This window comes from Etheostoma cragini, chromosome 11 (assembly GCF_013103735.1).
Source record: "Etheostoma cragini isolate CJK2018 chromosome 11, CSU_Ecrag_1.0, whole genome shotgun sequence".
Classification (NCBI taxonomy): Eukaryota; Metazoa; Chordata; class Actinopteri; order Perciformes; family Percidae; genus Etheostoma; species Etheostoma cragini.
Genome location: NC_048417.1, coordinates 2,479,324 through 2,503,979, shown reverse-complemented (window position 1 = coordinate 2,503,979; position 24,656 = coordinate 2,479,324). Strand labels below are relative to the sequence as shown.

The following is a 24,656-nucleotide window of genomic DNA, read 5'->3' as shown; positions in this document are numbered from 1 at the left end:
AAGTAGACTGCGAAAGAGGGAAGAAGGAAGAACTCAATACCGGGGACTGTTTACAGTTGCCACGATTACAGCCCACCCCTTCCACACACACACACACACACACACACACAAACAGTCCCACCAGGCAAATGCATCTGCCAGCGAAGATCCGGCTTCAGCAAGAGAACACTTTCCCAGAGATATCAGTGACGTACAAACACGCACACAGGCACGCACACAAGCACACACACACACACTAACTGATGTTGTGTCAGTCGGTTTTCATTGTTTTCATTTCTTGCTGGATTGCCTGTTTATTTTAGCCGTCTATCCTCAGGGAGGCGACGGTGGTCCAGTGAGCTATGGAGTCCCAGAAGGCTCGTTGTGCTGCCCTTCCTCTGTGGCATCAGGGTCTCAGGACGTCCCGGACATTAATAACTATATGAAACATCATTATCTGTGTCTAGTATAGGCTGCTGCATACATATGAGGGCTGGCGTCTCCAGTTCTTGTTCATTAAAATTCTCAATTGTCGGACAATTGCTGTTACTTTCATACGGTCCGTCTGTCCATCAAATCATTTCTACCTGTCAACACAGAATAGCCCCTCAGCGCCTTGTCACGCTGCTGGTGTTTGAAGCAGCGTATGAAAATGCGGCGCTCCGGTTGCAAAGCCTCTGGAAGAACACTTTGATGGACACACAACACTAACATCTAGAGAGCATCCACACTGTGGACATTTTGGTTAATATAGAGAAAACGTGCAGGTGTTTTCCCCATGGACCAATCGCTTGTGTGAAGAGTAGTTCAAATAGCTGAATACAGCCCTAATGCAGAACCATGTGTGTGTTGTATTCAATCTTTTCTAAGCTAACGACCCAGACACCACCTTCTTTCCTGTCGAGTCATAACGTTCTTGCACAGCATCAGCAGCCTGCCTTGTTCGTGGCATGGCCCGACACTGGAAAGAATTATAGTTATAGAGTATAAGAACTGTGATGGGCATACTGGGATTTACGGTGAAGGAGCGGTGGGTTTTAAGGCATGATGGAGGACGAGAGAGGATGCCAAGGCAGGTAGGGTTGGACACGAGTTCATACTCAGGTTCTGGCCCGGGAGGCGATCGGAGTCTAGACGCTTTGTAGGCAAGATGAGCGGTTCAGTGTTTGATTTTCTGCTTTTAAAATAATCTGCCCATATCTTGCTCTTTATTCTCTCATCTTTTTGTCTTCTCCTCACCTCTGACTGCAATCGAGGAATTTGGATCGTTGCTTGCCAAAGCTGCCTAGAGAGAGGGTAGGGTGTTTTGGCACTGGCGCATCAAAGTTCTAATCTTGTTTTATGAGAAACGCCACAGTTACGAGCTTGGACAGACCTTTTGGAAACTACTGATCACATACTGAGCATGTGTCTGTGAATTTTGACTGCTGTAATGTGTACAGATACAACATATACAGTATGTGACAACTTGTAAAAAAACTGCCCTCATCTGTAAAGTCATTTATTTGACAGTTCAGACTGCTTTCTTTGAACCAAACCTACAAAATAGCTTCCAGTGGAAGGATAAAACTGTGTGGTACAGAAATGACTGATGCAAGCCTTTACAGAGAATGAAATAGAAGGTTTATTATGGATTAGAACTAATAAGATGGCCAAGAGAATTCACTGCAATTTAAGCATTATCTTTCTAGCATAGGTTGATTAATAAGTTATACATCCACACCTGGAAACTATCCAGTTGCTACACCTGACACCTTCAACTGTTGGAGACTGAGCAGCTCTGCTAAAATACTATGAACACAAATGCTTTTATTAGAAGTTCACGAGCCATTATGAGAGGATAACTGTTTTATTGTTTGTTGGCCTAATCCTACCTGCTACCTTTGTGTTCCCCTTTCTGTGATTTAATACAGGCCTTCTCCCTTCCCATCTCAAACTTCTGTTACGAGGATACCCAATATGACCAGCCACCACGGCTGAGTTGTCACAATGAGGGTGAAATAGGCCACTGTTGCCCTGTCCAAACGGGACATCTGAGATAGTGTAACCTATGCTGATGTCACAAAAAATCCTTGGCTAGTAATGTTTTACTTTTGACCTGCACTCAGCAACAATTTCTTTGCATTCCCTTTAAAAAAAGACTCTCCCATAAGCCTGCATAGTTCACATTTTGTCTTATTTCTTTCCCACTGACAATGTTACTTTGTCTTGAGCTAAATACTTTTACTTAAACAAGACTCCAGAGTCCAGAGCCATGCTAGCGGCTCAGAGGAGGTAGTTTGGGCACAGCGGTGCTTTAAATTAAAAGTTTTTGTTTGCATGCTTACAAGCTCACGAGTATAATGCTAACATGCTGATGCTAAGTTGGTTTTATACCATGTTCATCACCTTTAAGTGCTGCTGCATGCTAATTATTATCCCCAAACACAAGCACAAGTAAAGCTGAGATATAACTAGATATAAATCTCAGTTTTGCAGCTAGTTTGTCATAAGGGACAGGAATGCATGTACCAAATTCAATGGTCCAATAGCTAATGAGACATTTCATTCAAAAGCACAAATGGTAATCTCATGGTGGCGCTTAAGGAAAAGTCAGAGAGGATTTATAACCTGGGAAAATGGATGCCAATGCCAATCTATATAGTAGATGTTGAGATATTTAACAGGATAAGTGTCAGCTTTGGCCTGCAGGTGAGCACCAGAGGAAAGGTCAAGAGGTAGGTAGTAGGTAACTTATTTAATTTTTTTAAAGATACTTTTTTGGGCATTTTAGGACTTTATTTGCCAGGACAGCTGAAGATAAGAAAGGGGAGAGAGAGGGGGGGAACAACATGCATCAAAGGGCTGCAAGTCGGAGTCGAACCCGGGCCACTGTATCGAGGAATAAATCTCTGTATATGGGCACCTTCTCTACCAACTGGGGACCCTAGTAGCTAACTTTAATTTTAAGAAAATAACAAACTTATATTTGCTTAAATTGTCACTATGACAAGTTCCACAGCGCCCAAAGACAAACAACCAATCAGAGCCGAGGAGTCTCTAACACTGCGATCAAACTGTCAAACCTAGGCAGCGATGATCAAATAGGATTCTGTCACCGAACCGAAAATTTTAACCTGCTGGTGGTGCAGGAAAAGTCAGGGAATCAACAAAGTCAGTGGGCTTCCTGTTGGGGACCATGACCGCCTGTACCAAATCTCATGGCAATCCAACCTGTAGTTGTCAAGATCTTTCTGGACCAAAGGGGTGGACGAACACACACTTAGATCGACTGAAGTATTGCTGAAAACCTGCAGTTACATGGATGCCGAAGCTGTGTGGGAACATTTCAACCTTTGTCATCCTCGACTCAAAGACAACTTTGTCCGTCAGCACAAGTGGCTTAATAAAAACAAATTCTGCAAAGTAATCAAATAAAGAAGTTAAAACATACCGTGAATGAACCAAAAAGGTCAAAGGTCTAGGGGGTTAATAAGCACAGATTAATCATGGTTCAACACTGGCCAGGTTTAGCCGTTCCATGTGCCCTGTGTTTGCTTTGGCCATTCACCCCCTCCCCTGTTTAACACTGCACTTTTCCAGAGCAGGTGCGAGGGGGTGCTAAGTAAGCCAAACACACAGATTGTTGGGGGCTGGTCTAGGGTGAATCACTCCACCCCGGCTTCTTGACCTGCAATCAAAGCCCGAACTTTGGGAGTGTACACGGTGGGAGGAGGGGATTGGAGGCCACATAGCCACATGCTACTCATCCACCTGCATACTGACAGGCAGACAGGCCATGTCACAACAATCCTGTGCCCCGGTCTAACCTTAGCCAACCCCCTCCATGCCCAGGCTAACCCCTGCTGACCCTTGCGGCCATCTGTTACGGGGCTTTGGGATGTGTTGATTGGCTTGTGGGGGGGGGGGGTGTCGGGGGGCTGGCTGGGATAGGGATTGGGGCTCCTGGATTGGTGATGGGTGACTGAGAAGCTTTAAGGGAATTTGTTCACAAAGCATGACGGGGTTCAAAGTGACACATTGCACAGACTGTCCAAAAAAAACAACGTAATTTTCAACACTGTCTAAGTATGTTGGCACGCACAAAGGTTGTAGAAAACCGTTGCACTCTGTAAAAGAGCACAGCATATAATACAGCATACACAGCAGCTTGGGATGAATGTTGGCTCATGTTATAGTGTCGCATCCATCTCTGCCTGCTGTCTTTCTTCACTGGAGCCATTCGTGGTGCCATAAAACCCATCTCGCCCTTAAATACAAACAATCTGTTTCCTGACTTGCATGAAATGGTCTTTTTCTTACAAACCATAGCAATACCCCTTCAGAGATACCATCTCGTCTTCAGGGGTCCCATTTTACTAGATGGGTAAGGTTTACCACATTGCAGCTGTGTAAAAGTTCTGGTGCACATTTTCCCACTCTATGTTGGATTAAACAAGCCATATACAAGTATTGGACTTGTGATTTGTGCCCCAGGGTCCTTTTCTAAGGAGTTCCACGTCTTAAGGCTCTCTCTGGGATTCCTGGCTTCACTAAAGTTAACAAAGGCAGTCCAGGAAAACAGGTCTGAAAAAGCTGGCTCCCGTCACCTGTGAGTTAGTCCACCATGAAAATGTCTTAACAATAGGAGATGGTAGGATATAAGGCTGGCTTACAATAATTGATTCTTCAATTAAAATAGACCTTTGTTTGAGTGATCTGAAAGAAATCCTGAAATCAATCTTTTAATAAAAGCCTTTTCACCATGAATGTGGTAAATCGACCCCCTTTTTTGGTGCTTGTACAATTTACAGGATAAGTTATCTGAAAATCGCTCTTATATCCAAGCAAAATTGCTATTGTAACTGAATTTTCCCTAACCTAATTGATATGAGAAATGTAATCAAATCTGGATTGAATCAGAATCTAATCGATTCGGCTAAATCATTGGCAATACCTACCTCCTAGAAGGAGCTGGTGAATACACAAATTAATAACGAGCAGCACAATGCCACTGCAAAGTCTGATATGCTGAAAATCATTACTGCAAGGGGGTTCTATTGTAGTAGTTTGAACATGAGAGAGCATCCAACCAGTCCACATTGTTTTTCCTAAAAGCCTCTCCTAAAAGACTTTTTTGAGTCCACCTGTTGAGAAATAGCATGTGTAAATGAAACAGCCATGTAACAGGTGTGTCTGTTCTCTTGGAGGTGGCTGTCTTCCCCCTGTCCACTTCTGTCCTCATAAGGATAAGAGGGCCAGTCTGTCTCTCCCAGCCCAATACTGTGAGGTATTATAAAGGCCGACCTTTGCCCCATCTCTCGTGAGCTATTTTTTTACTGGCACGTGCTTGACGTGTCCCCAGTAACCAGAGACAGGAGGTGCTTAATTCACCCCAACCATACTCATTCCACTGCTTTACCCCGTAACACAGTAATTACACAGTATTCACAGTACTCAGATAAAGCCATCCTATTTGCAATCAATGACTGTACCAAGTCTCGGACCAGTGGACATCTTGGCATCTTGGCACACTTGGCCAGGTCTGTACTGCAGCTAGCCTGAGCCAAGGAGAAGCCCGTCGTCCAATAATTCTCACCAAGTTCCAGACGCAGAAACAGTGACCCTGCAATATGGTCTAGGGAAGAAACTTGTCTTGCAGCCCGCTAAAGAAAACGCCAGATGAAATATTAAATGAAGTTGAAACAATAAAGTAATATGAGCTATTTAAATTTGCTGGATATGTGATTAAATCTCCTTTGCTCTTACCAGTGTATCGCCCCAATCCCACCAACCGGCCCCAAAACGTCCCAGGTAGAGAGTGCATGTGAGTGTAACATATTCATTGTAAATCTTTACAAGCATTCAGCAAAAGAACCAAGCAGGCCTGCCTTGTTGAACAATCCAAATTTCCTTCAAACATTGCCATTTCTAGCGTGTAGCTTGCTAGCTTGAAGGTTGCCGTTTCCCGTAGCGAAGGCGACACACAAAGAGCAGGAGGTGAAGGGAAAAGCCTGACGTCAAGATTCATTCCCCAGGATGAGTCTTTAATCAAAGCAATTGCACGCCCATCAGCCACCATGACAACATTATTACTACTGTGTGATGGGTGTGTGTGTGTGTGTGTGTGTGTGTGTGAGCAATTTCGTTATTTAATGGAAAGAAGGCAGAAACATCAAGAGTGAGAAGCAGAAAACTGCAGTCCAGTCATGTATTGGTGCTTTTGCAATAACATCCTGAAAGGTTGTATTTTTAGCTAAAGTCTTTGAGTCAGACATGAGGAAGCCGGGCCAGGATGGCCTTTTACTGTCCAGATGGTGACGCCGCTCTGATGGTTTTGCCTTTGAGGCGCCAAGATGGAAACATTTGGAATAGGAGTGAGTCACACGTACTGGTCACAGGATGGACAGTCACTCATGACTCTAGAAAACACATACCCACACACAGACGTACACAATTTGTCCATGCACGTGAACGCACAGGATAAATACTGTATTGGTATCACACATTTATTAGTTCCTTGCATACACCAGTGAGTTGTACTGTCAACAAACATCCAGTACACAAAGATGCACTTAAAAAGTGGAACATTTCTCTTGTATGTTTTTATCGTCTGTTTGTGGGCTCAGTCATCATTTTCATGGCGAAAGGAAACACTAGTGACTTAGATGTCATTAATCAAGCCAGATAAAGGGATGCATTTTAGCATATGTTTTTTAAATATGCTTATTATATCTGAGTAGGATGAATACAGTACTGTATATACATTTCTTTTCTGCTTTGAAGGTTTGCACTCCATCTGGCATACTGTAAACTGATTTTTCTGTGTATCCACTCGCAGGCAGGAGGCCTGACACTCCAAACGGGGACATGTTTCTATGTTTGACAATCACAATGTTTTAAGAGAACTGGATACAGCGTCCGGTGCCAAGCCCCATTCGTTTCAATAAGAAATGCTTAGAGGCCCATGATGCAGTCATGGAGGTTAAAATAAAAATCGACTAGCCAATGACATCAAACTGGACATGCACACTAGTGACAGTACGTTTGCATTGTAGAAACAAGTTTTTGTGGAGAACTTAACTTTAAATGTGGTGCTTTTATTGTTCCTTGTCAGTTTAAATGCTTATCAAACTAAACGAGGGGTGTATTCAGACAACCAAGGAGATCATCATGTCGTGCAACTAGCTACCGCTGATGTGAGCTAATAGCCGATAGCCAGCCGTTTGGGTACAGAGCATTAATAGCATTACATCTACGTTACTGTCTTTCAGCATACAGCTCTCAGATGTATTATAAGAAAATATAAATGATGAATTACAGCCATTAAATCCATTATTATAGCAACAGGAACTCAGGAGAACTGTCATTTGAGTCTGCAGGGCACGGGGGCTCAGCCACCCGACTGCACTTGAAGGCAGCTGAGCTGGTTCAGGTTTGCCTAAAACCAGCTCTTTATGCTGTTATAGTTTTAGACTGCCGCGGGACTTCTTTGACACACTGAGCTCCTCTCTCCTTCCATCTGTGTGCATTCACGTCTGTCTGCTACGCCCTGTATGCCCTGCCAAGCCCAGCTTCGCCCTGCAGTGCCATGAACTACTACAACTACTATTTCTAGTCATAATTCCATTATCTTTATTGTGACTATGTTATTGTGTACCATTGTTCATCACACCCCCAACCGGCACCATCAGACACCGCCTACCAAGAGCCTGGGCCCGGGCCTGGGTCTGGGTTTGGGTTTGGGTCTGGGTCTGGGTCTGGGTTTGGGTATTGGATCTGGGTCTAGGTCTGGGTGTGGGTCTGTCCGAGGTTTCTTCCTAAAAGGAAGTTTTTCCTCACCACTGTCGCACTATTGCTTGCTCTGGAGGAGACTACTAGAACTGTTGGGTCATTGTAAAATATAGAGTGTGGTCTAGACCTCCTCTGTGTCTTGAGATAACTCTTGTTATGAATTGATACTATAAATAAAATTGAATTGAATTGAGTTGAAATGCAACATGTCCATGCACAGGTAAGGTTGGATTCCAGTATTAAAAAAAACCCACCAAACTAAAGCTAAGCTAGGTAAGAGAGCAGCCTACAGTAATTGGTCCATAAAGCAGTATCAGACCAGATGGGCTTGGGGGTAATTGGTCAGCAAGCATGCAGCAGTTGTCCGTCCAAAAAGCCAAGATCAGAAGTCTCAATATGAAAAAGGTGTTCAAATCATAGAGGCAGAGTAGAAGAGAATCTATTGGGCAGAACAGAACACTAAAGCAAACCCAGATTAAAAGGATAATCGCCGGTCATCTTTTCTGCCCCCAAACAGACCATCTTGTCATCTGGACCCCCCGGGGAGAACAAATGAACATTTCCAGAGACAACTCTATTCCATACTGTAAGGGAGATGATTTTAATCCTGTACTCAGGAAGCATGCAGGACTTCCAGTGACGTTGTTACATTTTCCCATGAACTAAAGCTTTTTCAAGTGCATGAACTTTAGAGAAATGGCACGGTTGACCATTTCATACGGACATTTCTGTGAAAGATGAAAGACTTGGGGTGAAAGGGGAAATATGTGGGGCCATTTGCAGTAGCTGGCCTTTTTAAAATCTCTTGCACAAATACACTGCTTCCTTATAACAGAATGTGATGCATGCACCTGTCTAAATCCAAACCCAAATACATCAAAATAACTAACACCCTAAAAAAAAAATTGAGAGTAACAGATCCAGCATCTAAGCTGAGTACCAGAGAACCATTACATTTACTGACAGAGACCTCATCATAGATGAGATAGACACGGTAAGCACTGCATCTTTAATCTTCTAGAGGTCAAACACAAACTAAGTTGGATCTTTGACACACTGCCTCTTGAAAAAGGAAACACTGGCATCAAGTGGCCAGACACATTATTACACTCACTCACACACAGCACACAGACTACTACAAGATACAACTTCCATGCAGTAAACTGCAAAAATACAGTCAAGTAACTGCAGACACAGACCGTTCAGTCTGCACATACATTATATATATATATATATATAGATATAGATAGATAGATAGATAGATAGATCGATAGATAGATGAATGATAGATAGATGAATGATGGATAGATTATAGATAGATAGATAGATAGATAGATAGATAGATAGATAGATAGATAGATAGATCTATATATATATATATATATATATATATATATATATATATATATAGAAAGATATAGATATTTATAGAAATAGATATATATATATATATATATATATATATATATTTAAGTTGGCAAAAGTTGGTATTCATAATTTAAAACCCGCATGGAGTCAGAAGAGACGCTGTTAGCGAGTCCGAGCATGGTCTTCTTGGTTTCTGATGACATAAGATTTTAACTTTGTTTTCTTAGAATAATAAAATTCAATGGCTAAATTGCAGTAATTGACTTTTAAATGCCCCGGTTGCTAAGGAGAGCCTTTGTACAAGTTGCATTGTTCAAAACCCCGTTAGTGGCCCAGCAGTGCCTCCTGTTGGGGACTGCTGCTATACAGTGAGTCAGGGGCGTGCAACATGTACGGCAGGTTTTCATGACGTGTTGGTCAGTTCGTCGGCTTAACAATCCCGTCTTTTTTTCAGCAATAAAATTTAAGTGAGCTGAATACTCAGAGGAATGTCTCATTATAGATTAAACAAATGTTTCTTCATTTTAAGTTAAAAAGAAAGTTAAAGAATTGCAATATATCGCGATGTGTTTAAAATCATAATATTGTATCGAGACACAAGTATTGTGTTAATATTGTATCATACTACACCTTTTTTCATATTTGCATACTAAGTACGGTTGTCGTTAGTCCTGTAGCAGTCACTAGGCCTACATCGTTGTCTAATTGTTTAGTTTTCTTTGTTTAACTGCATTATTGCATCACTACATCATCACTGCTAACATTAGCTGGGGTCCTAAGGTGTGTGGTTGTTGCTGAATAGTAGTTATCAATTTTATACAATTCATTTTTATAATTTATACACTTCATTGATCCCCAATTACAAGGTACATACATTACACACAGGTTTGAAATACACATGTTCGTGTCCTTTACATGCACAAATGGAGGGGGGGGGGGGGTAAGCACCTTGGCATCTCCACAATCCGCACAGGGACTTGAACAAGCAACCCTCCTATACCCAACTTTCGACAGACTGAGCTACACAATTTTGTTTTGAATATGTATTTCATATTTTCATCGGTCAGACTTGACAACAAAGCAACAGAAAGACAAGAGGGGGGTGCAGTTAAAAAAAATGTTATGATAATAAAGAGGTTTGGTTTACTTGATAGGCTGTGGACCTGTGTTACATTATCTGGCTCATATCACAGTAATAAAACCAGCGGGGGTGACTGTCGTCAAACTGTCGACATCTGTTTAGCTCAGCTATGGTCCGCCTATATCAGATACACTGATGTGATTGGTGCAGCTCGGCCTCTAGCCCCGCCTATATCAGATACACCGATGTGATTGGTGCAGCTCAGCTCTGCCCCCATCTATATCAGATACACCGATGTGATTGGTGCAGCTCAGCTCTGCCCCCATCTATATCAGATACACCAATGTGATGGTGCAGCTCGGCCTCTAGCCCCGCCTATATCAGATACACCGATGTGATTGGTGCAGCTCGGCTACAAGGGCATAGTTAATGAGCAGCATTACTCGATGCCAGAGTAACTCAATGGGCAAATTCAAATTGTTCTCTCACAAGAACTCTGGGTTTCGCGGGTACGCCACTGCTGCTTATCTAAGTGTAATTTATAACATTTCTTTCTCCCACACCTTTCACTCTGCCTGTTTCAGAGTGCAGACAACGATGAGAGAACCCTGGACATGATGCATCATGCAGTGTCTGGAGATGTTTTGAAGATGCCCTGACAACATGCTTGAATCTTAAATCCTTTAAGATCACTGATTCTATTTTTAAGCTCAACAAGCCGCCTGCTTATTAGCTTGATTTTGACAGGCTTAAATCAGGAATGTGTTTACCCAAAGCAGAAAAACATTGCCCTGCCTCTTGATCATCGCATCTTGAGTTTTGATTGAGTTTACTTTGTGCATCCCAGAATAGTTGCAGACAGGATGAGGCCCAATGGCGTAGTACATGTGGTATAGGCAGGTATACGCCATATACCCACTAGGAAAGGTCAAGAATTTCCATATTATCAACACATTTACCCCGTCTGAGTCACATAAGAACAACAACAACACAGCTGCTTTGCGCCCATTCTCTGTTCAAACATGAAGTCAACCAATGTGAATCACTAAAGGAGAAATGAAAGGAAAGCCGACTCAAACTATACTCTCATTAGTTTCGTAAGCCTGCCCCTGAAGCTCAGGACTTCAATGGAAATGAGTCCTGGACTTTACTGTGCTTTTATCCTCGATTGTATTTGATGTCTTTTCATGTGTATGGCATTCTTGACACAATTAAATGAATCAAATCAAAAGCTACAACAGCAGCTTCGGGGGACACGGCAGCAGACGCTTACGTTACAAAAACTACAGAAAATGAGCCAGATGAGGCTCATGCTGTCCCTGGGAACGTTGTCGCACACGGACGAGAATGAGGCTGTTTAATGGAATTTGGGATGCTGACAAATGTCCAGAGTGAAGTTTTCAACCAAAGCCACCACACACCTAACTGCATCCATCACAATTTATTGAGCTGTATAGAGATTCAATTCATTATAAATAGCCTATCAAAGACAGTCATTAGCCTGCCATAGGCCACTGACCCGGAAACACCAGAAAATAATAGACCGTTATTGCTATTCAACCAAAATATAAATTTCTTTCTTAACCATGCTGTCAAGATGAAGAAAAAATATCTCTTTTTTAAAACAAAGGCCCTTTGTGGTGTCAAAACATTACTAAGGCTTCGATAATAAAACTGGAACACATGTAGGTTGTACTGTATAGACCTTCAGTTGAACTGCTACCAAAGACTTGATGCCAATTTACTGCACAGCAGCAGCATAATAATAAACCAGCATTCTTACCTTGTGTTGCAGTCATAACAAAAAACAAAAAAAATCCTCCTCTCCAAAACGTCCACCAGGAAAAGTGTGACCACGAGGCTGATGCGCTGAGTTGCTGTTGTTAGGGTTCCCTCCGTGGCCGCCCTGGTGCTGCTAGCCAGGCTAACAACATTAGCTGCGTGGTCGTCTGGTGCTAGCAGGTCGCTCTGGGAGTGTGGAGGTGTGGTGCTGCTGCTAGGCTAACAACATTAGCTGCGTGGTCGTCTGGTGCTAGCAGGTCGCTCTGAGAGTGTGGAGGTGTGGTGCTGCTGCTAGGCTAACAAAATTAGCTGCCTGGACGTCAGGTGCTAGCAGGTTGCTCTGAGAGTGTGGAGCTGTTGCTAGGCTAACAACATTAGCTGCCTGGACGTCAGGTGCTAGCAGGTTGCTCTGGGAGTGTGGAGGTGTGGTGCTGTTGCTAGGCTAACAACATTAGCTGCGTGGACGTCTGGTGCTAGCAGGTCGCTCTGAGAGTGTGGAGCTGTTGCTAGGCTAACAACATTAGCTGCCTGGACGTCTGGTGCTAGCAGGTCGCTCTGAGAGTGTGGAGGTGTGGTGCTGCTGCTAGGCTAACAACATTAGCTGCCTGGACGTCAGGTGCTAGCAGGTAGCTCTGAGAGTGTGGAGGTGTGGTGCTGCTGCTAGGCTAACAACATTAGCTGCCTGGACGTCAGGTGCTAGCAGGTCGCTCTGAGAGTGTGGAGGTGTGGTGCTGTTGCTAGGCTAACAACATTAGCTGCCTGGACGTCAGGTGCTAGCAGGTTGCTCTGGGAGTGTGGAGGTGTGGTACTGCTGCTAGGCTAACAACATTAGCTCCCTCGTCGTCTGGTGCTAGCAGGTAGCTTTGGGAGCGTGGGGGTGAGGTGCTGCTGCTACTTCTTTCGGTTACAATTGCTTAGTTTTCTGCCTCCCATCTTTTAGGCTTTTTAGCCTGTAGTTGATTTATAAAGAAATCCAAAATGCGCTGTTGTGCCATGCTAGCGAGCTCCAGTACCGTTGACCCGCCGAAAGTCCCCCATCTCTCTTCACTCATCAGCGTCGGAGGCCCGCAGCCACCTCGGCAGATTCACTCTAATCAAATTATGTGTTTATCTCTTACTTACCAAATTTTAAAATGTATTACATTTAATTTCTAGCGAAAGGGATTATGTTTATGTTACTAATCAATTTATTAAAAATAAATGTTTTAGTTCGTTTTTTTTTTATTTTTTTATTATGGTTGTAGTTGTTTGTCTTTTTGCTAGGGGGCGCTGCAGCACCCTCCGCACCCCTATAGATCCCAGGAGTGTCCGGCTGCAGCCTGGAGCGTCCCATGAGTCCTACATGAATCTTGCACACTACATTTGCACTTCTATGATAAAAATAAAGGAGTTTGCAGAATCAAACCATTAAATTACAGCCATTTTGATTCAAATTGGTTTGTGAATAATTGGTCAAAGTACAATACCGAGCAGTCATTTCTATACAAAGTGGGGATTTGAGTTAATTTATTCTTTTCATTTGGATATTGCCAATAAAACTGATTCTGATTACTAAGTGACAGAGATTTGTACTAAGTACAAATACGTACCAAGTACAAATCTCTACTTTCATTAATTTTGGGGCGTCTTATTCAATTTTATAGCATTTGAAGAAAACAAATTGAAGTGTTTTTGAAATAGTATTGAGTAAAAGTTGACATATTCCTGTCTGTGATTATCCATCAACGTCCATTCCTTTAATTTTAGTCTAAATAATTCCTATTTTCTGCTTTTCTAACTCAAACATTAGGGATAATTTCCTATAAATGAGGTTTATTGACCATAAATTCCAAAAATATGTAGTATTAAACGTCAAATAAGTGGCCAAAATTTAAAAAAAAGTGTTAAAAAAGGGACAAAAATGTAAGAAAAAGTTAAAAACGTTGATAAAAAGCATCAACAAAAGGGCTGACTTTCAATTTTGACGGGACGACAACACGAGGGTTAAAACCATCGCCATCGCTGACCATTCTCACACTTTTTATGTCCTTTCATTTTATAAGTTTGGAGCGCTGAAGCCCGGGAGAACAAAAAAAAGCAACCTCGTCACATCAGGGAAATAAAAATGAATGACTACTCTCAGAGAAAGCTTAAGTGTCACATTCCAGCCGAATGTCTGCATTTTTCCTTTTATTAAGCTGGTGAGGGCATTGCTGAAGAACATTGCTTTCCATAAAACTTTATTACAACAGTTTCAAACTTTTACAACCTCATGCAGTGATGTCATGAGATTGCACCACCAACCATCCTGGCCGTTAGACCGGGGGATTTATTAGAAAAGCCATTTGTTACTATTCAACCGTAACGCGCAAAGTACGGCTGGAACTAAGTCGTCTCTCATCCCCCTGAAGCCTGTAACCATGGTTACTTACCAGGGTCCCTGAGCAGCTCCTTCAGCAGCAGACTGACACCTGATACCTGATTCTGGTAGAAGCTCTGACTACAGTCATGAACCTGTGAAATAGCAGAATATGGGTGCTTTAAGTTCCATGTTCCATGCAGGACTTTTACTTGTATAAGATAAGATAAGATAAGATAATTTGTTTATTAGTCCCCAATGGGGAAATTACTGCACTACACTCTGTGTACACACTTTTTGTTAGTACTCACACACAGGCCTGAAATACACACACATGCTCAGGACCTATACATGCACTATACATGGAGAGATGTCAGAGTGAGTGGGCTGCCAGCTGAACCAGCGCCCTGAGCGGTCGGGGGGGTACGGTGCCTTGCTCAAGAGCACCTGGCAGTGCCCAGGAGGTGAACTGGCATCTCTCCAGCCACCAATCCACGCTCCCAACTTTTTGGGTCCATACGGGGATTTGAACCAGTGACCCTCCGGTTCCTAACCCAACTCCCTATGGACTGAGCTACTGCCACCCCAAAATATAAGCTAGTATTATGTATTTTCTTTCTTCTCTATTTTCTATTTTCACTAAAAGGATGGGAATACATCGTCCACCGCTGCTTATTAGAACCAACAACCAGCGCTGCTGATTACTGGTGGTCCCAGTCTCCGTGGGGAAGGGAGGGATTTCAACAAGCAACTTGTGGCATGTTGTTTTGTAAGCCACCAACTTAAAGTTTTAACTTTATCTCTTTGTTTTATCTCTTCATCAATCATTCAAATAAAGGCCCAGTGATGGACACCTCTTGTCTGCTGTCATTAGTCAGTCCCGAGACATTTAAAAGTTTCCAACCTGAGGACAAAATCAACAACTTCCTTACTGTAGCAATCGTCAGAATTTTTAATAGTTTTCAACGCCAATTCAAAACAAGTGGGAATAACATTACTAGGAGTTATTAATCCACTACTACACTTTAATCTGTATCTTCAATAGATTAATAAACATACTTTGTAGTTTACAAAAATGTAAGTTTTCACTTCCTAACGATCAGAGAATTCTGATTCAAGAAGCAAACCTTTGTATGGCCGACTCACCTGAACCCTCTGAACTCCCATTGAGTTAGCGTGACAGACAAAAAGACAAACGTTGCATAAGTTTTGGACTTGTACTGCTTTTTTTAATGTGTTTTTTTCCATCAGAAATAGTAAAAGCCATACAATGTAGCAAACCAAAAATATGACAAACGCTCTGTACAGGCATAGTAGCTCATTCACACACATCCTACAGTCCAGACTGGTCTGTCAGAGTGGACGCGTGCCACTGGAGTTTCCAAACATTCAGTTTGAAGTAAGAGGACGTCCTCTTTTCTCAACAAGCATTTTGGAGGCAAAAAAATAGAGATTCTTCTGTCTCGTGAGCCGAGGCGAGACCCGGTCGTCACGTGGAAATGAGAACCGGATGAGGACTATCAGTGGGCGTCCCTGGCTGGAGTAAGACTCGAGGACACGGTGCGGATTACAGTCAGCAGCGGGAAGGTAACAACTCGACTCGCATGCAGGCTCCCGCTAATAAATAATGGAACATTCTAGTCAGATATAAAAGCATTGTAAGTGCTGTATTTTCTTTTTTCTTTAACTTTGAGTCAGAATGTAGTCCAAACTAACCCTTATTTAATTAGCTACATGCTGCCAACTGATCCTAGAGCATTAGGCATAAAGGAGGGAGTCGCAATCCTAACTGCTGTCCTCAATCCTTAACTTTAACCTGTGTGTTAGTCCTCGGGTCAGAAATATGGGTTTCTTTAAGAAATTGCTTAAAAACACCATGGATGCACATGTTGGATGGGTATACAACATTCCTTGTAGTTAAAATGGATGAGTACAGGGCGCCTGGATAAGTCAGTTGGTGGAGGTTTACTCCGACGCAGCGGCCTGGGTTTTCTAATATTATATAATAAAGACACCTGGACTCGGTCTAGACCAAAAGCCATATCTGGCAAGACCAGTGACCGAGACAAGTCCGAGTCCAAATACTAGCGAGTCCGAGACAACTCCGAGACCATAGAAAAACGGTCTAGAGTCCAGACTCAAGTCCAAGACTGGACTCGAGTACTAAAGCCCTGGTCTGACCAGGGGCCCTTTGCTGCATGTCATTCCCCCCCTCTCTCCCCTTTCATGTCTTCAGCTGCCCTGTCAAAATAAAGGCCTACAAATTCCAAAAAAGATCTTTAGAAAAAAAGTGATCACTTAAATTGAACTTTGGGTGTTGTATTCAATTTTACATCATTTGAAAAACTTTTTTTTTTTTTTTTTAATAGTTTCACAACAGTATCCTGACCAAACTAACATACCGGCCCGGGATTCAGTCAACTTCCTCTGATATCAACTATTCTTCAATAGTGAATGATCTTGGGTTTTTGAAACTAAAATAATTAGGTTTAATTTCATATAAGTTAGGTTCTTCGACCCTGAATTAACAAAAAAGATTGATTAAAATAGTTTTGACCCGGAAAGACAAGAAGATCATGGTCAGCAGGGAGGACAACACAAGGGTTAAAATGCATGAAGAACAACCTGATTGGCTAAAGATTGGCACGTAACTCAACATCAAAATTCAATTTTTTCCAGGTTACTTTACTCAAACAAATAGCATTTGACAGTCACAGCTAAAACACTGTAAGAATAAAAGTGGTTCCTGTTGTAATGCTCTGTCCACACCACACGGGGGCGGCGGCTAGTGACTGATGAACAAGCTGTGGCGCTGTGGAACTACAGGAAGTAGCGAGCCTGCTTCCACACATGCAATGACGCTGACGTGAGGACGTCAACGTCCACCCTATCTCTGGTCTGGACGAGTAGAAACACACTGAGGACACTTCAACATGTTAAGTGCTAAACTTGGACAATGTGTTTTCCAGGCAGGTTTCAGTTAATGCAACAACTTTAGGATAACTCCAATTTAGACGATCTTTCATACAAAATATGCCCCCCCCCCCCCCCCCCCCCCAAAAAAAAAAAAAAACAAACATTCAAAGCATCCCCAAGAAAACAAGAATGTTAACAAAAAGGCAGTAATGCTGTGAAATAAAACACAGTTTAAAATGCACACATTTTACATCTTATATATGTCAATGCACTGTAGCCAAAATAAAAAGCTATCTTTTCTTCTCACTTTTAGTAAATCTGGATGCATACTTTATAATACAAAGATAACAGAGCAACAAAGCAAAAAAAATAAATATCTTAAGTCACGGTTTGGATTTCTTTTTTTTTTAATATATATCTTTATATGTATATTTATATGTATATAGCTTACTTTTGGGTAGGGTGTGGGAGTTAACACTTTTGGCCGGCTGACGCAAAGAGCTCTTTTTTTTTTCTTTCTATCAACAGAAACTGGAGCGATACATAGCAGAACAAAACCTTTCCGTGGAGGTGATCCTCACAAAACAACTCTAACGCTAATCCTCTTCTTCGCTTGTCTGACCAAAACCATCTTTGTGTGGCTGTGATGGTTCAGTGAGTTTCTCTCTGAAGCTTGTTGTTCACTCAGACATCGTAGACGCACGAGAAGGTCGCTGGTATCGTCCGACTCTAGCTACGCTTCAGAGAGGAATAGCATCTGTAGCATCCTTAGCGACACTGCTACATTGAACAGGAAGGACCTGCGGCCATTTTGGAGAGCAACCATATTTTATACTTTGGCTATTTGTGTATTTAAGACAGCCTGGATGATTTTTTTCATGTTCTTTTTCTTACAAAGCTCTGCATTACAAAATAAGTCAGGCACCAAATGTCATCTAGAACAGTCCTACTCTTAAAGCAATCCAGAATATTTACACAGACCTCACCAGCTGAGACGGCAGCGGTGCAGGCTTGACCTACAGCATCAGTACATACAGAAGGAAACAGTATTTTTTGATCAAGTAGCCATATTTTAGTTTACAAAAGAATACTTCCGACGCTCTGACAATGGCACACTATACGCGCCCTGACTGATTTTTTTCTTTTTTCTTTTTGAAATCTTTGGTTGACGGGTCAAAAGCCTGATAGATTTACAATCCACCTTTACATCACACAACTTGACTTCTTCTCTTAGAAAAAATAAAAATGAAACAACTGCTAAAAAACAATTTAACATTTGCACACACAATGTCATTCCCTCTCCCCGGTTCGTGTTAGTTACCCTGCCAGGGAGACCCGAACCGCCTCCCGGCACCCGGGCACACACAGCCACGCCCCATCCCGCACTTCCTCTGGTCCATTCTGGAGTCCGTCCAAGAAGAAAAGCACATGCATGAAGGCTACACACACACACACACACACACACACACACACACACACACACACACACACACGCACACACACGCTCTCCATTTTGTTCTCTTGCGTTCACAAACACACAGTAACACACATAAATGTAAAAGAGCAGAAAAAATAAGGTGACGCGTAAAAGCAAATGCTTAACTGTCCACAACCGAAAGTAAGTGTCCGTAGTTAAAAGGAAAGAAAATAACCAAAGGCTTTAAAAAAAAAAAAAAAAAAAAAAAAAAAAAAAGCGCCAGGGTTTTGCGGCCAGCTCTCATCGTTTCTGCGCGGCGATCATCTTGGAGACGAAGTTGACGATGGCGTTGGCGGGCTGCTCAGGGTCAATCTCGGCGAAGAGGTGGCTGACGTTGTCCGTTGTGCTTCCCTGCTTCCGCGCCACGAACCCAAACAGCCTGAAAGACAGCGTTGGAGAGGCATTTGTGAAGGCCGCCGTGCATAAGCATTGGACTGTGTCTATGATAGACTCCGTATCCATAGAGAACTGAATTTATGAAGAAGATATTTAGATTCAACTTAGTTTGTTTGCCATTAGCTTTTTTCCATTAAAGGTCCTGTAGTGACTGTGACATGCATAATTCACGTTGTTGCTAAGTGTTGTTCCACACACATTTAATTAGACATGTAATTTACTGCCCTTGAGTCACCACAGTTAATGATAACTGTTCAGGGAACAAGGCCCCTTTAAAAGTTGTGAATGCGTGATGAGGTGGGCATTAGGCTCAGCGCCTTAGTCTGTATTTTATGGTTTTCTCCTGTTAAATAAACGAGCCGCGCTTTTCGTGTGCTCAACGTGAGAAGTTGTCTCTTGCATCTTGCCGCAATTTCCACAGTCCCATATTAAGCTCATTTTCAGGTTTCTACTAGTATTTTGGGTTTCTACTGGAACATGTTTACATGCTTTAATGTTAGAAAACACATTCTTTTTCTCATCCTCTATATCTGAATAGACCTGTTTGAGACCTTAGTCTTAAAAGCTCCGTTTAAGTGTCTGTCTCTTTAAGAACCCCCTCCCGATAAAGCCCAGTCTGCTCTGATTGGTCAGTGTTTCTGGGTCATCCGCAGCTTCGCTCTAAATCTCTGCATCTTCATTGCAGTCGGGGAATGACTGTAATGGCCCTGTAGCGGACATCAAAACCATTCAGATGTCCTGACGGCTCGTTTAAAGGTTTTAAAGGTTTCTGAATACAGGCATCATGCATTTCTTTTTTTAAAGATTGTTTATGAGGCTTTTCCCTTTATTATAGTGACAGTGGACCTGCTTTAGAATTAAAACCATGACTTGGAAATCTCACTTTTTACAATATGGGACTTAAACTAACATTTTTACTTTGAAATATTTATTTAAACAGATACAGTTTTAAATTGCATCAGTTTTAAAATAACACACCTAGTCTGACGAGTTTTTTGATATTAGGGGATATTTAAAACGAATGTTGCAAATTACCAGCTAACTCTTAACTAAGACTACAGATGAGCACGGCTGCAGATGATGTGATCTGCAGAATGGAAAAATCAAATGTGATTAGAAAAAAAAAAAAAACATCTAATCATTGCTGGCTACTTAAATACTACAGTGAGTGTCAGATTAAGTAGTTTACACTTAGACAAACCGAGGTACGGTCCTTTAGTTAGTTAAATGTGATTCCAATATGATTCACTGAATAATCCCCTTTGTTCAGATCAGACATCAGATCAGTAGCTGTGTGACAGAGGCTAACTTACTTGGCTGTGCCTCCCTCAGGCTTGTTCCACCTGTAGAGATTTAAACAAGTGTTAATATTTTAAGACAGCTGCAGACTGATGAATGGTGGACCTGCTGGTAAGTTTCTGAGATTTTAACTGCATCAGATGAGTAAAACGCATGACTCACACGATCAATAATAGTGGAAATAATAACACAAACAGTGGACAAAGCTGTTAAGAATAGCAAGAATTTGGAATTTCTTCTAATTTTTGAACAGCCTCAAACAAACCACTAGTGGAATTTATTTTAAAGAAATCCTGTTCATGTCTCTGTACTCACTTTCTGTCCTGAGGGTCGGTATCGCAGAACGTGACAGTGTTGGTGGGATAGTGGCGTCGGAAGAAAAGCCTGTAAAAGCAGAAAACGTTACAGAAGAGATTAGACAAACGCCAAAATACAATGAAAGGAAAAACATTGTGAGAGTGTGCATTATGAAGTATGCACACATTAGTTCAGCGTAGAGGTTGTGTACATCAGCATGCTGATACACGGAGCACGGCCGATACCTGCTTCCCACCAGGATATCGGTTATCTGATTCCAGCCCCAGATTATACACGTCCAGCTGGCCAAGATGGACTATAATCTACAAGAACTCAATGCAGATAAGGGGTCTTACTTTAACTATCTAGTGTCCCAATCCACTTTTGCCAGTTTGATGGCAGAAAAAAGGGTCCGTGTGCCGGGCCCGTAAGACCAGCATACCCAGGATGCACCTAAACACACCTCCCCGTAAGACCAGCATGCCCAGAATGCACTTAAACACACCTCCCCGTAAGACCAGCATGCCCAGAATGCACTTAAACACACCTCCCTGTAAGACCAGCATGCCCAGAATGCCCTCAAAACACCTCCCCGTAAGACCAGCATGCCCAGAATGCACCCAAACACACCTCCCCGTAAGACCAGCATGCCCAGAATGCACCCAAACACACCTCCCTGTAAGACCAGCATGCCCAGAATGCACCTGAACACACCTCCCCGTAAGACCAGCATGCCCAGAATGCCCTCAAAACAACTCCTTGTAAGACCAGCATACCCAGAATGCACCCAAACACACCTCCCTGTAAGAGCAGCATACCCAGAATGCACCCAAACACACCTCCCCGTAAGACCAGCATACCCAGAATGCACCTGAACACACCTCCCCGTAAGACCAGCATGCCAAGAATGCCCTCAAAACTCCTCCCTGTAAGGCCAGCATGCCCAGAAAAGGTCTAAAGGTCTCAATAGTCTGTGGTGCCCTCAGATGGTCAGGGAGGAGGTTCCAAGTCTGAGGAGCGACAGAGCCGAAGGCTCGATCACTCATGGTGCTGAGCTTAGTTCTGGTCTGTTTCTGCATGCGTTGTTTTGTCTCCCTGAAACACTGGGATCCGTTAATCCTGTGTTGGTGGTATTGCCTCTGACTGTGTGCAGTGGCTCATGTCGACACCTGCCCATCAAAACAAGCATCTCATGTCTCTCACGCATTCAGACACCAAACTCTGTCTGCAGCGAAGTCTCATTATTATTATCCATTTAAAACGATGTTCATTTTAATGATCTAAAATCCATTCATGAAATCCGAGAGTCGATCTGTCATCTGTATCGATAAGAATCATATGAAAATAGAAGACCTAAGGAATCCATTAGGACCAACTAGTTTGTGCTACATTGAAGGGAAGTGGGTTAAGTAACCCTCTAAAGATAGGTTACATATGGCTCAAATGTTTCAAATGGTTCCCTGTGTCACCTCAAGATATGTGAATGAAATCAATACTCCCTGACTGTAGAGTCTGTAGAGGTGAACTTTATTGTGTGTCCATGTTAAATAAATATGGTGTCACCTTGTTACTCTGTTGCATTGTGAACTGCTGTTCTCGTCATTTTTGTTGGTTGTTCTCTCGAGAAAATAATTAAACTCTTTCACCGAATATCTGAACTTTTAATCCAGTCTCTAGCCTGTCTTTATTTTGTTTCACCAAGGTCTTTTTCTTCAACACAAATTCCTCCCTCGCTGAACAGAAACTTCCATCACAAAGTACATTAATGTAACTGCTTTGGGGTCGGTTCTTAACTAGAATCGATTTGGGACCGTGTGAATCGGACTAGAATCCATTTATTAACGAATCGACGATACCCGGCCCTCCTACTAATGTGATGCAGTGTTGATCTCGGGAGGCATCAAACGTTACAGCCGGGCTCCAGACTTACTTCCTCTGGTTGTCGGTCAGCGTGATGCCTTGTGAAGACACCTTGAAGTGCACAACGGTGGCAGTAGCTGGAGAAGAGGCAGCCAGTGTCTCAGATATCGCCTTGGCAACAGCCTGAGGGCCTGTCAGGGACTCCATCTCCACTGAGTTGATGTAGAGCACGTTGCATGCTGGGAAGAGAGCAGATGTCCCAGTCAGATACCAAAAAAGAGATGTCAAGATCGCAACAGGTGGACATTTTTAAACGGAACAGTCATTCTGAGGACGAAACCCAAACAACTTGTATTTATTCCAAAATGAGTCCTGTTACAAATGTTACCAACGCCTGTTTTGACCAAATCATGCAAAACAAATCTTGAATTCTTCTCATTCGAGAACATGCTGACTGGACAAAGCTAGGGGTCAACAAATCCATCCACATCATTCCACATGGAGACATTCTGCTTGTTACAGTACGGACAGGAAGCTGGACGCTGATGTTAACAGACGAAATGTAAATACATCTCCAAGAGTTCGGTTAAACGGGGCCAGACATCTTTTATCTTCATTTGTGCAGGTTAAACAAACAGGGACAGACACATGGGATGCACATTCCAGATGTAGGTTTCCATATAAAAGTGCACAGGGTTTACCATGGGAATCAGCAGGGGCCCTCTGCACTGGGATAACAAGGACGTCATGTTGTCAGAACAAGTGAATAGGATGATTCAGGACACATTTATTAAAGTGGCCGCTAATGTCCTAAAACGTCAAAGCTTTATTTCAGTCTTAAAAAACTGAGACCGTCCCGTTCTTACTCCCAACTCGTCAAAGAAGACAGCTCGATCAGCGTCAGTGGTTTGGTAGATGGATGGGTCAAAACCAGGGGTCAATGCATAGACCAGGGGCCTTCAGCGTTTTGTAGGCCAAGGACCACTTGGCTGAAGTTACATGTATGAAAATGAATGAATTATGCTATATTATATTTTACATTATGTTTTGATGTTAAACATATATGTGGAAGGCACAGTGAATCCTTAATCTTAATTAATAATAAGATTATTTATGGTATTATGGCTACCATAATTGCTACTTTACCTTAGCTTTTACTTTTAAAAAAAGGCCAAATAATTTATGTTTGTTATAATATGCTGGATTTATATTGATATTTATTTTTCAGGCATTTAGATTAAAAAAACTAAACAAAAAAAACAAGCTTCCGGAAAATAATTTTTTAACATCATTTGCGGCCCCCTGCAGTAACTCTGAGGAGCCCCTAGGGGTCAGGGACCCGCTGTTGAATATCTCTAGCATAGACTGCATAAATGGAGCCAAAACATCTGGATGGCCCCTGGTGGCTGGCTGCAGTATAGGCTAAAAGCCCACCCACTCCATGTATCACAATAAAAAAAACTAAGTACACGTCAAATTTGAATTCAATTAAAAGTGTTCCCCAAAGATGGTTTCTGTCATTTAAGGTCATTTTAGGATGTTTGTTCAAATGTTCATTTTTCAAACAGTTTTTTTTTTTTTTTTTGTTATTTAATAATATAAAAAATGGAGTGAAACCTTACAATTGACAGCTGTGATTGACTCATGATTGGTCAAGCTGTTGAGGGCCGCTTGTATAAAGTTTGTTTATTCTTTCCTTTGAATTATTTTCCTCTTTATGTTTTGAATATTTGTTCTTGTATTCCAACCTATTTATTATTGGTTATTTCTTGTATATTCTGTATATGAGCTGTGTGTCTTGCATTTTGCTGCTGTAGCACTGAAATGTCACAATTTGGGATCAATAATTGTCTAATCTCATCATGTAGAAGAACGTGAGCTTTCAAAACGAGACGCCAGGGATCCAGACCAAGCGTTTGTTCGACGAGGTAGGAGTGAGAATGTGTTGGACCCTTGGCAGCACTGAGTTTAACAAAAAGAAAGAATGAGGGTGGGTTTCTGTGTTACCTGCTCCTTGTTTCAGCCTTTCAGCCAGAGGATTCGGTGCTGCCACTTCTGGAGCTTCCTCGATGAGATCTGCGTTCAGCACC

The 24,656-nt window shown here is 42.3% G+C and overlaps 1 protein-coding gene and 2 long non-coding RNA genes across 13 annotated transcripts in view; 1 reads left to right on the top strand and 2 right to left on the bottom strand.

The window, feature by feature from the left end:
• Nucleotides 1–4,822: 4,822 nt before the first annotated feature.
• LOC117952347 lies at nt 4,823–16,307 on the bottom strand. The gene is made up of 4 exons (XR_004658392.1): nt 15,695–16,307; nt 8,783–8,787; nt 5,474–5,483; nt 4,823–4,834 (listed from the first exon to the last, which is right to left on the bottom strand). It is a non-coding gene; the product is annotated as an uncharacterized LOC117952347 (long non-coding RNA).
• Nucleotides 11,439–24,656, top strand: part of LOC117952348 — a 27,521-nt gene continuing 14,303 nt past the window's right edge. The window contains exons 1-3 of the long non-coding RNA XR_004658393.1: nt 11,439–11,528; nt 15,388–15,398; nt 23,482–23,489. This is a non-coding gene — a long non-coding RNA (uncharacterized LOC117952348). The remainder of the gene's footprint in view (nt 11,529–15,387; nt 15,399–23,481; nt 23,490–24,656) is intronic.
• Nucleotides 18,380–24,656, bottom strand: part of tns1b (tensin 1b) — a 202,280-nt gene continuing 196,003 nt past the window's right edge. For 7 of the 11 annotated variants that reach the window (XM_034884534.1, XM_034884539.1, XM_034884535.1 and 4 more), the window contains 6 exons: nt 24,574–24,642; nt 23,268–23,294; nt 22,637–22,805; nt 20,725–20,793; nt 20,424–20,453; nt 18,380–19,093 (listed from right to left, as the gene is read on the bottom strand). In XM_034884534.1, the coding sequence (XP_034740425.1) occupies nt 18,955–19,093; nt 20,424–20,453; nt 20,725–20,793; nt 22,637–22,805; nt 23,268–23,294; nt 24,574–24,642 (503 nt within the window). In that variant the 3' untranslated portion in view covers nt 18,380–18,954. Of the gene's footprint in view, nt 19,094–20,423; nt 20,454–20,724; nt 20,794–22,636; nt 22,806–23,267; nt 23,295–24,573; nt 24,643–24,656 lie in introns of those variants that run through there. The other 4 variants (XM_034884537.1, XM_034884544.1, XM_034884545.1 and 1 more) reach the window with 2 other exon arrangements.